Genomic DNA, 14803 nt, shown 5'->3' on the forward strand with positions numbered 1-14803 from the left:
AAGCGACTTTGCAAAAAACAACATAAGTCACATTTATTGTGTAAAAAAACCCACCAACAACCCAAAACCCCAATAAAGAAATGTACAAAAGCTTCAAAACAACAAGGTAGTAAAAGGACCCCGGGGAGCTCATGTGCCCGCACTGTGCATTGTGTTTTCTGTAACCCTCCAGCGTTACTTTACAGTTTCCCCCGAAGTATCTCCTGGACCTGAGAAGATAAATTGCGTCACTCGCTCATTCAGCACCCGCCGCCTTCCCAAGGGCTTCACTCCGAGCTGCCTTTCAGTCCTCCACCTTCTCACACTTTGCTGTGGCAGACGGTACCTTCCTCCCCCTTGTCTTCCTCATCCTCAGCATTGACAGGAATGTAGCCCCCTTCCTTGGGCAAGCACCAGCACCAGCCCGCGCCGCTCAGATCCACCGCCCCGAAGCTGAAATCCCGCATCTCCAGGATCCTGAAGTCAACGGTGTCCAGCTTGGAGTAGATCTCGTCGAGCTTTTGCCAGTACAGCCAAGCCATCACGAGGCCGATCACCTGCAAAACAGGAGCGTTAAACCCACCGCGGTCACGCCAACCCTGCCCGAAGGTCTCCTCCTGCAAGGGATGCTGTGGTCCCAACCTCCAAACGTGGCCAGGAGACAAGGGAGGACAAACAGCCAGCAAAATCTATGAGAGGCTCATTGTTGAACTCATTACTGGCCGCATCCATCCCACGACTTCCCACGTCAGCCCTGACAGAGGGATGCGGATTAGCCGGACGCCACCACGAGCGTTGCAAGGAGAGAGGCAGAGGCTAAAATTAAGATATTGCTGCAAGCACGGTGCCGCAGAGGTTATTTCCCATCTCCCTGCCGGCTGTCAGGGAATGAAAAAAATGCACTTTAAATCTTCAGGAGAAGGGAAGGGAGGGAAAAAAAAAAAAACCCCAAACCAAAAACCCAAGCATTCTCATCAGTGCAAGATTTCAAGCACGTTGTTTTGATTTCACCTGATGCTTCCTTTGCAGCACTACGCCGCGGTGGCTATGGACATGGCACACTCGGCCGTCATGAGGAGCTATTTTCAGATGCTGACGAGGGGCACGGTGGCAATCAGAGCCCTTTCAGCACAAACTGCGTCTTTTGTACTAACCCTTTTACCTCCCACCTTGGCTACCGATCCAGAGAAATAAGATTTATTCCCTATAAACCCCGGATGCTTTGGGGTCAGCACCGGGATACAAAGGGTGCAGGTCGATAGATTTTTCCCAGGCACGAGGCAGGATGGAGAAAGACCATACTGAGCCTCAGGGCTCTTCCTCTCAATTCCAAGGCTGGTAGTTAACAGAGGTTTCTGCATAAACCATTCCTTGCAAGAAAAAGTCAATAAATAACCCAGTTGCGCTTGTACCATCCATCAGCTGGAATCTCCTGCGCTATTGCGGCACATCGGTTTTGGAGCTGAAAAACATTATTCATCATTTCTCTGGGTCCTAATCGATCCATTAAATAGTCTGGAAAGTGAGAAGATGAAGGGAAGGATAAATGGGGCTAAAAGCAAAGGGTTATAACGCATCTCGGATCGGGGTCTGTTGTATCCCACAGTGGAAAGGGAAAAGTGTTTGGCCAGAGGAGGCTGCAGAAAACGGAAGCAAAGGCTCCGCCGGGAAAAAGCAAATCAGCCGAGTGTCACCCGGCGAGTTGAAAACAACTGGGGAAACACAAACATCCCCAGGGTTCATGCATTTGCCTTTCAGAGACGGAGAAACACCCTGCCATCCCCACCAGCAGCTTGCGCCTTGCACAGAAACCACCCCAAACCAGCTCGATAGTTGTTTTTCCTTCCCAGATTGATGGGGAGGTGGATCCCAACCTCCCGGACCGACAGCTCTTCCTTCAGCAAGTCTGAAGAAGTAGATGACCACGTCCTTTGAGATGCTCTCCCAACATGAAGAGTCCTTCCTCGCGGTCCTCAGCTGGAGCTTACCCCATTCCCAGCTGCACCCACCGATCCTAGAAGAGCATCCTGCTTATTTGACATTCTGCTTAATTACTGACCACAGGATTAATCGCCAAAAGTTGATTAAAGATGAGGTGCTGGACGCTGCCACGTCGTTATGGCTAGCAGGGCTTTCCTGGTGGCGGGAATTACAGAAATGTTGGATTTGTGCCATTGGGGTTCTCCACTGGGAAAGACAACGGCAGGTGCTGAAAGAAGAACTGAAGCCTCCAACATCTCAGCATCTCCTTTCGTTGCCCAATTAGCCTGAAATCGGGTTAAGCTGGCAGCCCCGGTGACCTCTGTGTGAGCTGCTGTAGCTCCCCGCTGCCCTCAAAACTCTCCTGGCTGTGCTGCATGTTACGTATCCATCTCAGCAGGTAGCTCTTTCCCAAATACTCCACGAAATTATTTTGGCCTGCATATGGAGATGCCGTTCATCCCTAACTCAGACCCCACCAGATGCATTCACCCCCCGAGAACGTGCACAGGACCAGGCCTGGGTGTGGAACCTTATGGTCACCCGGGAACGGAGTTTGCTTTTGGCGGAGAAGCAAAAATAACAAAACCAAAGGCTTTGTCATGGAAAATCATGTCATGCCAGCCAGGGTCCTGTTCTCCTGTTCCCTATCCGTCTTTGGTCCCCAAAAGCTGCAGAAGCCTCCAGGCAGGGATGCAGGAGGCCATGGCTGGCTGGATGATGCTTGGAGGTGGCTCCGTCTCTCCGTGAACCTCAGGGAGAGCCCAGAGCACCCGCTCCTGCACGGATCCAGATAAGATTGTGGTAATCCATACGCAACAGCAGAGCCTTTAAGGATTTTAAAAGTTTTCAAATACTATTTAAATGTGTGTCAGGCTCTAGCATTATTTACTTCTATGAGCGTGTCATCACTTGGCAGATTAAAATCCCACTGCTGGTACAGTGAAAGGACCAAGCGAGCAAAACCCTTTGAAATGACAAATTTTAAGGCAAGCGTGTCATTTTTTCCTCCCTAAACCAAACAGCAATTCAGAAAAGATTTGTGTTTACAATAAATCTAATGCAAATTAATCCAATTCTGCAAACCCAGCCAGGTTCTGCGACATCACGCCTCCTGCTCCTCTCCTCCCGACGGCGATGCGACGGTCGAGGTATCACAGGACGCAGCATCCTCCTTAAACCGGGGATTTCTTGAACTAAATAAAATTACCCCGAGTCCTCAATCAGCAGCCTGCATCCCACAGCCTTCGCTCTCCTCTGAGTTATGAACCAACTTCCATCCCAGCTCGCCTCTAAATATCCTCTTTCGCTTAATGAAAACAGAAAAAGCTGTCAAGAATACAGATGCATTCAATATCTCCGGCACCAAGGGCACCATGTTTTCCAGAAGTAAAGAGACTTCTAACGCGAACGCTGATTTTATTGCATTGCAATATGAAGGCAGGCGTTATTGCAGAGGGGCATGTTAACAAAATGTATCAAACATGAGGCTAAAAAAATTAAAAAGCTGCTTTTCTCCCTACCCTGCCCTGTGATGGTAATCACACCCAGCGAGGGGACAATGGCTTGGGAGTTACCGCTCGTGGGTCATTTAAAGTTAGAAAATTGCTTTTTCTTCCCGGCTGGTGTTCAGGGAAGCACAGAAACCACCGCTGCCCCGGCAGGTCACCAGTCTGCTGCTTTCCCAGCTTTTTGCCGAGGAATTTAAGTGCACGAGGTTTGCATGGGGGAAACAAGATCATTGAGTAGCTGCTCTTACGGTGTGCAAGAGCAGTTGCATGGACCAAATAAATCCAAAGACCTTTGCGTACCGAGGACATCAGCAAAGCATGCAGACCTGCCAGGAAATCACAATATGATATACATATATAGATATAGATATATATGTAATTTTTGCAATGATACTGCAATAGCATGCAGACCCTCCGGGAACTCACAATATTATATATATTTTTATATATATATATAATTTTTGCAATGATACTGCAATAGCATGCAGACCCTCCGGGAACTCACAATATTGTATATATTTTTATATATATATTTATATATAATTTTTGCAATGATACTGCAATAGCATGCAGACCCTCCGGGAACTCACAGTATTATATATATTTATATATATATATTATATTTTTTTTACATATATATATATACAATTTTTGCAATAATCCTGCAATAACATGCAGACCCATGGGGAAATCACAATATGAGATATATATATACGTATGTATATAATTTTTGCAATGATACTGCAATAGCATGCAGACCCACCAGGAAACACAGTATTATATATATATATATTTTTATAATTTTTTTGCAATGATACTGCAATAGCAATTGCACTCTAAATATGGCAATTTGCATTGATAATGCCACTTGTAATTTGGTGGCACCCAAAGTGGCAGCTACAGAGAAAACCACCCTGCGGATGATGTTATTTGAGAATTACAGCCTCCCTTCCCACCTGGACGCTGCAGGAGGGAGCGTGCAAGGGCTTGCACAGGCAATTCCTTCCTGCAGCCTTCCCTGGGAACGTGTTTTCGTCCCGGCTGGGGCGTGCTGCACGCCCTGCCCTCTGCTCCCTGGCCACCTTGAGCACAAATCAAGAAGAGAAACTTTGCAAAACCAAAGCCTCAACATCAGAAGCAATGATAATCACGATAGCCACGCAGATACCAGGATTATTATTATATTTTAACCCACAAAGCGCATGATGTTGCACCAGGAATGAGACAGCCTGTTGCTTTGTTGTGGAGGTTTTTTTTGTTAAGAAGAAGTTAAATATCCAAATGCACAGCAAAACAGAATGGGGGGCAGATATCTGCTGCCATTTCCCACTTCTCCAGCTCCTCCCAGCTCGGAAGCCTTGAGCCCATCCAAACTGGCATTTTGCAGCTGAAGACCTCGATCTCCATCCCTTGGCAGCACTTTGGGACTCCGCTGGAAAGTCCTGGCTGAAGCCTGCCCCAAACCCACCCAATTTAGGGTGAGGAACTTCTGCATCTTCATTTTCAACCAGCAAAAGGGCGAGTGGGACACTTGCTGTCAGCAAACGCCAGCCATAAATTCTCCCATCCCACCCATCCAAGCAGCTAAAGGAAATTTCCATTGAAGGAAAAAAAAAAACAAACCCAAACAAAAACCACGCGCTCAAAGCACAAATCCTCAGGGATTTTGCCTCTGACTCCCCAGGGCTGTACGATGCTTACGAGCCACCTGGGAGGACGCGGAAATAAACCTCATTCATCACTTGCAGCTTTTCATATCCTTCCACGCTGCTTAATCAACCCCCTCATTTGTATTTTTCCTGTCCCCACCAGAGGGACCTTCCTGCCCCAGCAAAACCATGCAGGGACAGGCAGCCAGGCAAGGGCAGGCTGATTATTTCCTGATTTAAGCCCCAATTAGAAATACTCATTTAATCCCAGAAGCTTCCCACGGATGTCTGCGAGTCCCTGCTGCTGGAAGACCCTTGTGTTTTCTCCACGCAAAACCGCAACAGCTCAAAAAGCAAATTAAACCCCCATTATTTTGTTGCAGAACTTGCAATTATTTCTAGCCAGCTTAGAACACTGACACTAATTATCACCGGGTGCTGTATTGTAATTAGCTATGGGTGTTGGCCTGTCTGGCTGAGCAAGGGCACCATCCTGCTGCTCTCCCCAACTCACTGCTCCAGAAATTAAGGAGTTATCGCCCCTGTCACAGCAAACACCTCACTTCATCCACTGCTGTCACTCCGAGGCATGAGGAGTCATCTTCACATGACAAGGGATATCCAGAAGAGGTTGGAAATCATGACCCGGCAGTTTCAGCGCTTGTTCCCTGCTTTTTTTGTGGTGGTGGTAGCGAAACATCGTGGTTCTCCAGCACGATCCATCTCAGATAAACCCCGATATTGCACTTCTGGGGATCCACGCTTGCTCTCCCCTTCAAAGCTGAAAGTCCTCTCTCCCCTTGTTGCTGACAGCAGCCAATGATGACTTTTTAAAACCGTTTCCAAGAAGACAGCATTGGTCCCAATTACCAATTTCCTACCGAGACCACAAGATGAAAATTAGATTACTATGGGATACTTTAACATGACTAATGGTTATTCACTCTCTTCCAGCACTTGAAGAAGCCAAATATACACAAATCTTTGAGGCTATGCTCCAATTCCTGTGGTCCAGTGCACAGCCTTCTGCTAGACACAAGCCATATATCCCACGTAGGTGCCGCAAGATTTATTCCAAGGCTCTTTGGTGCTCAGCTCCATCCTTGCCAAGCTCCAGCTTTGCTCACTGTCTCATGGTGGCTCCACTTGTTCTTTCGGATTACACAGTTTTGCATTAGGAATAGGTCTCTACAGGGCTGATAGGGCCAAGACCTAATTGCAATCTCCTCCTCGTTGGGAAACGCTCGTTGATGGATGGCTCTTCTTCTGGCAAAAGGAAGCACGCTCAGAGTCAGGAACGTTTTGGGAAGCAAAGAAGGAAAGGGCTTAAACACTCATTTTCATGTTATTATACAACAAGAAAAAGGTCTGGAAAACCACAGATGTTTTCCCTTAGGGGTGGGCGTACGCATATGCTTGGTGGCTCAGTCTGGGGGGGAATGGTTGCATCTTGGTGCTTGCAGAGCGCTCGAAAGGAGCTCAACTCCTCCAGTCACATTTTCCTGGGCAATCAAACACACAAAGCTGAATTTGGCTTTTGCATCACAAGGGCCAAAAATTCAGGATGGGAAACAGCAACAAAACGACGCTCAAGAGCCCTTGCAGGGCGACAGCGTGATTAAGCACATCCCACTGCATCACGGTCCTGACAAAACCATCTCTGGCTGTGGAGAAAATAATCCGTCAGCCCACCGAGGGTCTCCTGCAAGGAAACCCTTTCCCATGCAAACGTCACCAGTGCTGCGCAGGCATGTGCCAGGCTCCAGGGGACCTTGCCTATTTGGGCGGCTGCAAAGCTGGATCCTGCTAAAAAATAAGCTGAATCATTTCCAGCTTTCCCAGAGCTAATCAAGTAAAAAGCCAGCATTTATCTTTTATTGGCTTTTCCTTCCATAAATTGGTATTTATAGACCAGGGTCTCGTAGAGGTCATGGACAGCAGATGGAAAAATCCCTTTTATTCCCCTTTGCTACTACATTAAGCACTCATCAGCCACTTGAGAATATACCGCCTTCCAGCCCCTGGAGCAACTAAGATATTAAAAAGCAAACAAAATACAAATTAATCTTGCAAAGGAAAAGGGAAGCTTGGCAATGCAAAGCCCTTTACGCAAGGAACCATTTAACATCTCTGTCACCAAGAGATGAAGATGCCAACCTGCAAAATGCTCGTTGCAAGCTTAATTTTTGAGGACTGAATTAGTTGATCTCCTGGATTTATATTCTCAGGAGGGAACGCTTGCCTCCGCGCTGATGCTCTGTTACTCTGTAGCTGCTCCCAACATAGAGCTTCGGAGACTGATGAAATATCAGGGTGAAACGGAGGTAGCAACACTTTGCTGTGAGGCAGCTGCGCCACAGAGTCGATAGATATTGAACCCTGGCAGCGACCTTTCAAAGATCTTTTTCTTTTTAATTGGACTTGTGCCACCTTTTGCTTCTTTGGGATGGAGAAAGAGGAGGAGAAGAGCTTTTCTATACACTTGTTTTTTGCCTTATTATAGCGGCTCCGTCTTCGCCTCACTAAGGAGGATGAAATCCCGTCAGGAAACATCCCCCGCAAAGACACGGGGATGGAAAAGCTGGAGATGCTTTTCCTGAGGTCAGTAGAGAAGCTGCTGAAAGAGCACCTGGGTATGGCAAAGGGGAAAGAGCAACGCACGAGGTTATTTAGCTTATTTTAACAAGAAACGCGTTTTACGCATGCTGTAAACCACTTGGATAAGCTTGCTAGAGACAGGGAAAGCAGGGATACAGCCACCAGAAAACAAATGGATGTGCTTTGCTGCACCTGCTGAAAGACCTGGGGTTGCTTCATAATTAAACACGACTAGCGCGAGGCCACAACGTGAATTTGCCACTGACTGCCAGCGACTAAATTAAAATGTCTTTCTGAGAGCGCTGTGAAACACACGGCAGTTTGGCCTCAGTCGGCAGCTTGGCTGAGAAGAAGGGCAAGGAGACGGGGATGTGACTGGAGAACGAAGTGCAGCAAAAAGAAAAAAGAGAATTAAAGACACTGCAAAGGCAGAAAAATAATTGAATCGCTGTGTTTACGCTTGGCTCTGAATGAAGTAAGACAAACGAACACAACCGCTTCCCCACTCCTCAAATAGGACTTTTTTTTCTCCTTTGCTGGATGGCTTACTTTGAAAGAAAAAAAAAAAAAAAAAAAAAAGGCAAACATTCATGATTTAAGAGCAATCATAAAATTACAAACTCCCTCTGCCTTGCGCTGTCCGGGGGAGAGGCTGGCTGCCGTGTGGTGATGTACTCGGGCAGGATTTTTCCCTGCCTCCTCACTCGTTTAATCAGTTCAACCTAACAGGAGCCAGCAGATTTCCAGCTTTCCCCAAACCCAACTCACCCAATGCCTGCAGGCACGCAAGCAAAGCCAGGCAGCCCACCCTCTGCCTTTGGCCTCATGCACAGATATTTGGGGAAAAGTAGAGAAAAGTTAAAAAATCAATAACTTTCTGCGTGATGGAAAGCCAAAACTTGATGGTTTTCTACATCTGAGCACGATGGAAAGGCAACACTGAGAACAATAATTCCCACTCTCCATGGGTGCTCTGCATCAGCCAAAACTCTTCTTGGGTCCTTGTTTCCTGCAAAGAAGAGTCAGTTTCTTGCCCCAAATCAAGCACAAATCCCTGGCCCTCGGATGATGAACATCAGCCAAGCTCCAAGCCCCAGCCTTCCAGCCCTCGAGCCGCTCACCATCACCCATGAGGGTGAAGTCTGATCCTGAGGAACACAAACACTTCGAGGAAAACTGGGCAAAACCTGAAGCTGGACTTGGGCTGTGGATCACGAGCCCAGCCGTCGCCCCAACACCCTACAAGGTTTCCACCAAGGTGGTCTGCAGCTCCAGGGAGAGTCCTGTGCAGGGTATGACAGACACACAAAGGCCAAAGATGGGACAGGTCAGCATGTTCACTCTCCCCAACGTTCAAGGCACTGTCACCTCCCCGTGCCAACAGTGCCAGCCCCTTCCCCCTTGGATCGGCAATTCAATATTCTCAGCCCAACTTTCTGCTGGCTGCTGCTGGGGATGAAGCTGTTTCTGGGCTGACAGCTCCTGGAAACACAGATGGCCATTTATAACTTAATTCCCTCCAAAACTTGACAGAATCAAATCCAATTTATATTTTAAAACCTGGAAAGCATGAGCAGATGGGAAGAACGAGGTTCTTCTGAAGAGCATTTAATGGCACGACAGAAAAATTACCACCTTTGCTCAAAAGCACTTGATATTCATCAAGGCTCAGCAATCCTCATTGGTTTTTCTCCCCATCCTTCCCAATTAAGAGCATCATGTTGGCAGTTTAATGAGTAACGCAACAGGTGGCTCCTGGAATGGTCTTCTGACACCCTGCGAGGCAGATGGAAGAGGTCGCCTCTATTACGGCACTTTCTCACCCCCTTTCTCTGCCCCTTGCACTTCCTCGAGGTAGCACAGCAGAAGTCCCTTGCTCATTTGCATGCTTTGGAGAAAGCACTTCAAAACCACGGAGCAGCACAGGATGGGGCACAACACCTGCTCCCCCATCTCAGTCCTTCGTTTGGACCATCCAAGAACTCAAGAGGAAAGCCCATCCTTTGAAAAATTAACTCAACTTGCCACATACTTCCCCCAACAGCTGTTCAGCCACTGTTCTACCTTTCACTGCAAGCAGCAACACATAAGACGATAAAATAATTTCATTCCCATTTAGATAAAACCCCATATCTGGAAAGCATCACCAGATACCTCCAGTGCCAAACCTCAACATTACATCCAACACTATAAAAAGAAAGCTTTCCTTGTCAGCCTCGAAAAGGCATGGGGAAAGAAAAAAAAAAAGGATCAAATCAACACTAAATCATCAAAGTTGTGTCAAAAGTAACTCTGGAAAGATCTAGGAGAGATATTCACCCCCTTTGCTAGCGCAGCGCCAACAGTGTCGCCAAGGGACAGCCCCAGCTGCAATCCAAAATTTCCCTCCGTATCGAGCATCCATAACGAAGAGCTTAATTACCTGTGCTGAAAAGTTGCTTGGCTCCTCAGGCATCATTAGTGGGAAACGGATTTTCATGAGGCATGGAAAATCCTGCTAGATTTACGATTATGGTTTATTTTGGTTAATATTTATGCTCTATTTGAAGAGAGCTGTAAAAACAAATATAAAAAGATTTGCTGTGCTGACATAGGCATGCCTTGCTTTTCAGATGCTATTACTTGATCAATAATTAGATTTCAGGAGCGCGTTATGAGACAGTCAGCACTGCAGTCGTAAACTATTAATTTTGCTAAGGAGGCTCTAGAATCTGGATGCCCAAGACACAAATTTGCCACCCGAGCCACAAATCTCAGATGTAAATGAAGGGGGGGGAAAAAATTAACGAAAAATTAATTCTTTTCCTTCTCCAGCAGAGTGAAAGAAGCCAAGAGGATGCCAACCGGATCCGCCACGTACCTGTGGAAGCAGAAGGGAGCAAACGATGCCCAAAGTGGCCTCAAAGTTGTCTTTGAGCCAGAGCCCGACGGCGTGGATGCAGCCTCGTACGTGGATGATGTTGAGCAGCTCCAGGCGCTGGAAGCAGAGCGGAGGGAAGCATCACGGGTCCATCAAGATGTTGGGCTTGGGGGGAGACGTCGGGCTTGGGGGGAGATGTCGGGTTTGGGGGGAGATGTCATTTCTTGCATTTGCTCCTTCTTGCGAGCCAAGGGAGTGGCACAAGAAGCATTTGGGAATTCATTTCTTGGCTTGCACCTTTTCCTGGGTTTTCTTGCCAAAACCCCGTCCCTGGGAGCTACGGACCATCTGCACAGAGATACTGCAGCACTTTGCTGCGATATAGCCCCGAGGTCACCCCCGGAGGCCTCAAAATCAGCTTCTCTCCTATCCCCAAGCCTCAAAACACAACTCAGAGCCAATATTTCCCGGGGCTGACCCAGAAACGCCACACGCCAAAACCTACAGTGACCACCCAAAGGTGTCCCGAGCCTGCCCGTGCTCCGTGAGCCCCAGCAATGCCCCAAGATGCCAGGCAAAAGCAATAAAAATAAATTTATACAGAGCTGCAGTAACAGCCATCCTTGGCGTGGAAGAGCTTGTCAGCGGATAATGGTTTTGTTTTAGGGGATTTGGGGAAGGAGAAGCAAATCTCGTACTTTCGAAGGAAAAAGCCAACGTTACCTCTTTATCGAGCGTCCTGTACCCACACAGGGTGTTGATGACTTCTCCAGGGACCTGGGGACAGAGAATTGGTGAACAGAGTTAGCTTGGAGGAAGACAAAAGGGAAACAGAAGAAATAAGAACAAAAAATAAGGAATAAAAGAGCTCGCCCCGTTGCCTCAACCATTCAGCTACCCTTAAAACTTGCTTTGCTATGGCGGGCTCCTTTTTGCCCAAATGTAACGCCAAAACCATGCACGCTGGCAGTAAGTTGTTGAGGTTTTTAATATTTTTTTTTTAAACCATTTTTCTCTGGTTTCTGCTGTTTCAGAGGATGCTCACGTGTCACGTCCCAACGCTTTTCCAGTGATTTGAGCCAGGACCACCTCCATGTCCTACCAGCATTCAGCGAAGCAGCTCTTTCAAAATGCTCCTTTGAATTTCTCCTTGTTTCATTCCGACCACCTTTTCCAGCACCTTCAGTCATGTCTGTCCTTCACAATAAATGGAATTTCACAGGGATTAAACGTCTTGGACTCTCTAGAAATCAAGGGGGAATTTCCCCAAAGTCTTCCACCACTTTGAGGAGAAACGTAAGGATTTTAAGACATTCCCAAGGCCTAGATCTTGGTTGGCCCACAGAGATGCCTCAAGAGCTGCAGCTAATGAGAGAAATTCCAGCCAAACACTGCTATTCAGGACCTCTATAAAATAAAATCAAACCCAATTCCTCTGCTTTTGACAGGATGGAAATGGGTACATTTTAGGTTACAAAACTGATTCCTGCTCATCCCCCAAAAAAACCGAAGCTGGAGAGCAGCTCCGGCACATCCTGAGCTAGTTGGGTACTTTGCACCTCTTGGGACTGGTTTTCTGATGGGTTTTTTTGGGGCTTGTTTCACAGATCAAACAGCAGCTTCTATAATACCATATATTTCTAAAGGTACCCCTAAAACAATAATGTGCTGAAATTATTAGGCTTTCAGAAAGATGGCTTTGACAACCAGTAAAAGCTCCTGGGCAACAAAACAAAAACATGCCTTGCTTCGGAGGCGCGGAGATGAAACAGAAATGTGCCCATTTAGATGTAAATGATGCTTTTCCTGCAAGACACAGCATAAAAGAAACGTGCACCTCTGGACAGACTCCAGCCATAAAGCTGCGACTTGTTCCTCCCCTAATTGGCAGGGAAATTATTCCAGCGCTACCCTTCCAAGAGCTCCTGTACTGAAGACGTTACTCGCCCGTGCTATCAAAAAATCCCATCTCTCACCACTTCAACATGCTATTTACAACCCCGGTGTAATTCAGGAAACTAATTGGTCCCCGTGCATACAAAAGATTTGCAGAGAAATCTGGAGATCAACAGCAAAGTGCCCAGCAGCGTCGCTGAGAGCAAGCTCAGCACCATAAAACGGGAAGCCTCCGCCATCAGGGAAATTTGCAAAGCTCTTCAGGCAGGTGCTGTCACCTCCAGTGGTCCAAAGGAACCTGCACATCACCAAGGACCCATCTAGTTGGTTGACATGAAAAAAACCAACCCAACCAACCGGTTTTCTTCATAGCTTTCAGTTGTCCTCGCTTTTCAGACTCGCTTTCGCGGTCGTCACAGGACGCTCGCCCATGAAACGCCGTTGCTTTCTATCGGGCTCGCGGTTTGAACGCGTCTGGCTGCAGCACAATGAATTTATTCCCTCTCGCGTTAAATAACCAAGGGTTTCTTGGTCATCTCCAGCCCTGCCCATCTGTTTGAGTAATTCCCTCAACACCTTTGCACGGAAGGTAGAAAAATGAGGTTTTAGCCTCGATCGACTTTTGTTAAGGTCTTTCACGGAAGAGAAGGTCAGAGCTGAATTGACATTTCTAACACGCCACCAGACAGAAGCCTTTATTCCTCCAGAATGCATTTTGATGCCTTCAGGGATCACAGAAGAGCAACACACAGAGGTTTAAAACCCACCGAGGGCAGAAGACTGCAATCTTTGCCCTTTTTTATTTAACCAGCTGCTTTTCCTCCCCCAGATCAGTGCCAAATGTCAGCGGTGACACTTCGCAAGGGGTTCAGAGACACTGCGCTTGGCAGAGGCTCAGCTGCACCGCGGCTCCCTGGGAGGAGGCACAAGCGCATTGGAAAACCATTTAGAAAAGTACTTAAGAGATGAGGACCCAGTCTCACACCCTCAAGGAGGTGCATGTTTGCCCATTCCTTCTTCCTGGGAATATTTTAAGGTCTACAACCTGAGAGAAAAGACTCTTCAAAACAGCCAGGGCATTTTTGGAGGATGTCTGCTGCCACAGTTGCAACTCAACCTGGAAGATGCCCCAGAGGATGCAACACAAAGGTCTTGGAGGCTCTTGTACAGAAAACATCTTTTGCTGGAAAACAGGATAGCTTTATTGCTGTATTTATTGACAGGTTGAAAGTGTATTGTAGCCAAGCTTCTAATCCGTGTTTCACGCTCCTTTCTTCAGGCAGGCCCACGGGAACACCAAGTGACCACTTGGACAAGAAAATGGACCATCTAAGCAGCGTGCCAGGCCCAGAAAAAGCTCTGAAGTTGGACCTGCCGGTCAAAATAGCTTTTTCTCCAAAGTGGTGTGCACAGAGGGAATGTGTCCTGCATGGGCTGTGTCCTGCATGGGCTATTGTCTCATGTCGCCTTGGTTGGGAGGCTTGGACTGAGATGTCCCTAAGCAGGAGGAATGATGGAAACAACCTGACTGCTTTGCCAGTGTCACCCCCAACCCCACGCGGACGGGGCTGTATCGCGTGGCTCGCTCCTATCATCATCTTTTGTTCTTTCCACGATATTACATTTCCAAATGACCTCTCCTGGTACCTCTCTACTTAAATCTCAGAGGTCCTCTAAGGCATAACGATGCTTCGCTCTCCATCTTTTGTTCACATAGGCACAAATAGAGAAGAAAGACACAAGAAGAGAAGGGTTTTCTTGCCCTACAAACCGGTGGATAGATAACCGGTTGATAAAAAAGTTCTTCACAACAGAGAGACCACCAAGTTCATCTCTACCCGACGCAGAAGAGTTCATACACGTGCCCGGGCGGTCCCTGGTTAAGCCTCCAGCTGCAGGGCCACCGCAATGTCTTCTCTTCAGCCCTCAAGTAGCATATTTTGGTGGAAAGGGCTTTTAGCGGAGCTTGCACGTGACTGAAACCCAACCAGGTACGTTCGGTGTATCACACACAGGTACCTCCTTCACCCCAAGGTGCAGAGGTGCTTCTCCCATCTTCTCAGTCCGCAAGAAAAAAAAAAAAAACACGACAACTTTGCAATGCAATTTCAGCAAATAGCTACAAACAGACCTGCTGGAGCTTACGGTAAATGCAATGATGAGGGGTTTCACTCTGTTGTTTAAACTAAGCTTTTATTAGCTTGTTTAATGTCGCAGACAGCAGAAAACTCCCAAGGGAGCTCGCTCTCTTAATCCATTTCATGCACTATTGATATTGTGTCAGGCTGATTTCTTAACCAAAAGCATCTTGCGGTGCCAAAAATCAAATC

The 14803-nt window shown here is 47.3% G+C and overlaps 1 protein-coding gene across 11 annotated transcripts in view; it reads right to left on the minus strand.

Moving 5' to 3' along the window:
• Nucleotides 1–10: 10 nt before the first annotated feature.
• The window catches only part of LOC121099276 (tetraspanin-15-like), a 99020-nt gene continuing 84227 nt past the window's right edge, over nt 11–14803 (minus strand). For 7 of the 11 annotated variants that reach the window (XM_040618017.1, XM_040618027.1, XM_040618019.1 and 4 more), the window contains 4 exons: nt 11301–11354; nt 10578–10694; nt 10140–10211; nt 11–536 (listed from right to left, as the gene is read on the minus strand). In XM_040618017.1, coding sequence (XP_040473951.1) covers nt 300–536; nt 10140–10211; nt 10578–10694; nt 11301–11354 — 480 coding nt within the window. In that variant the 3' untranslated portion in view covers nt 11–299. Of the gene's footprint in view, nt 537–10139; nt 10271–10577; nt 10695–11300; nt 11355–14803 lie in introns of those variants that run through there. The other 4 variants (XM_040618018.1, XM_040618023.1, XM_040618025.1 and 1 more) reach the window with 3 other exon arrangements.

Source organism: Falco naumanni, chromosome 19 (assembly GCF_017639655.2).
Source record: "Falco naumanni isolate bFalNau1 chromosome 19, bFalNau1.pat, whole genome shotgun sequence".
Taxonomy (NCBI): domain Eukaryota; kingdom Metazoa; phylum Chordata; class Aves; order Falconiformes; family Falconidae; genus Falco; species Falco naumanni.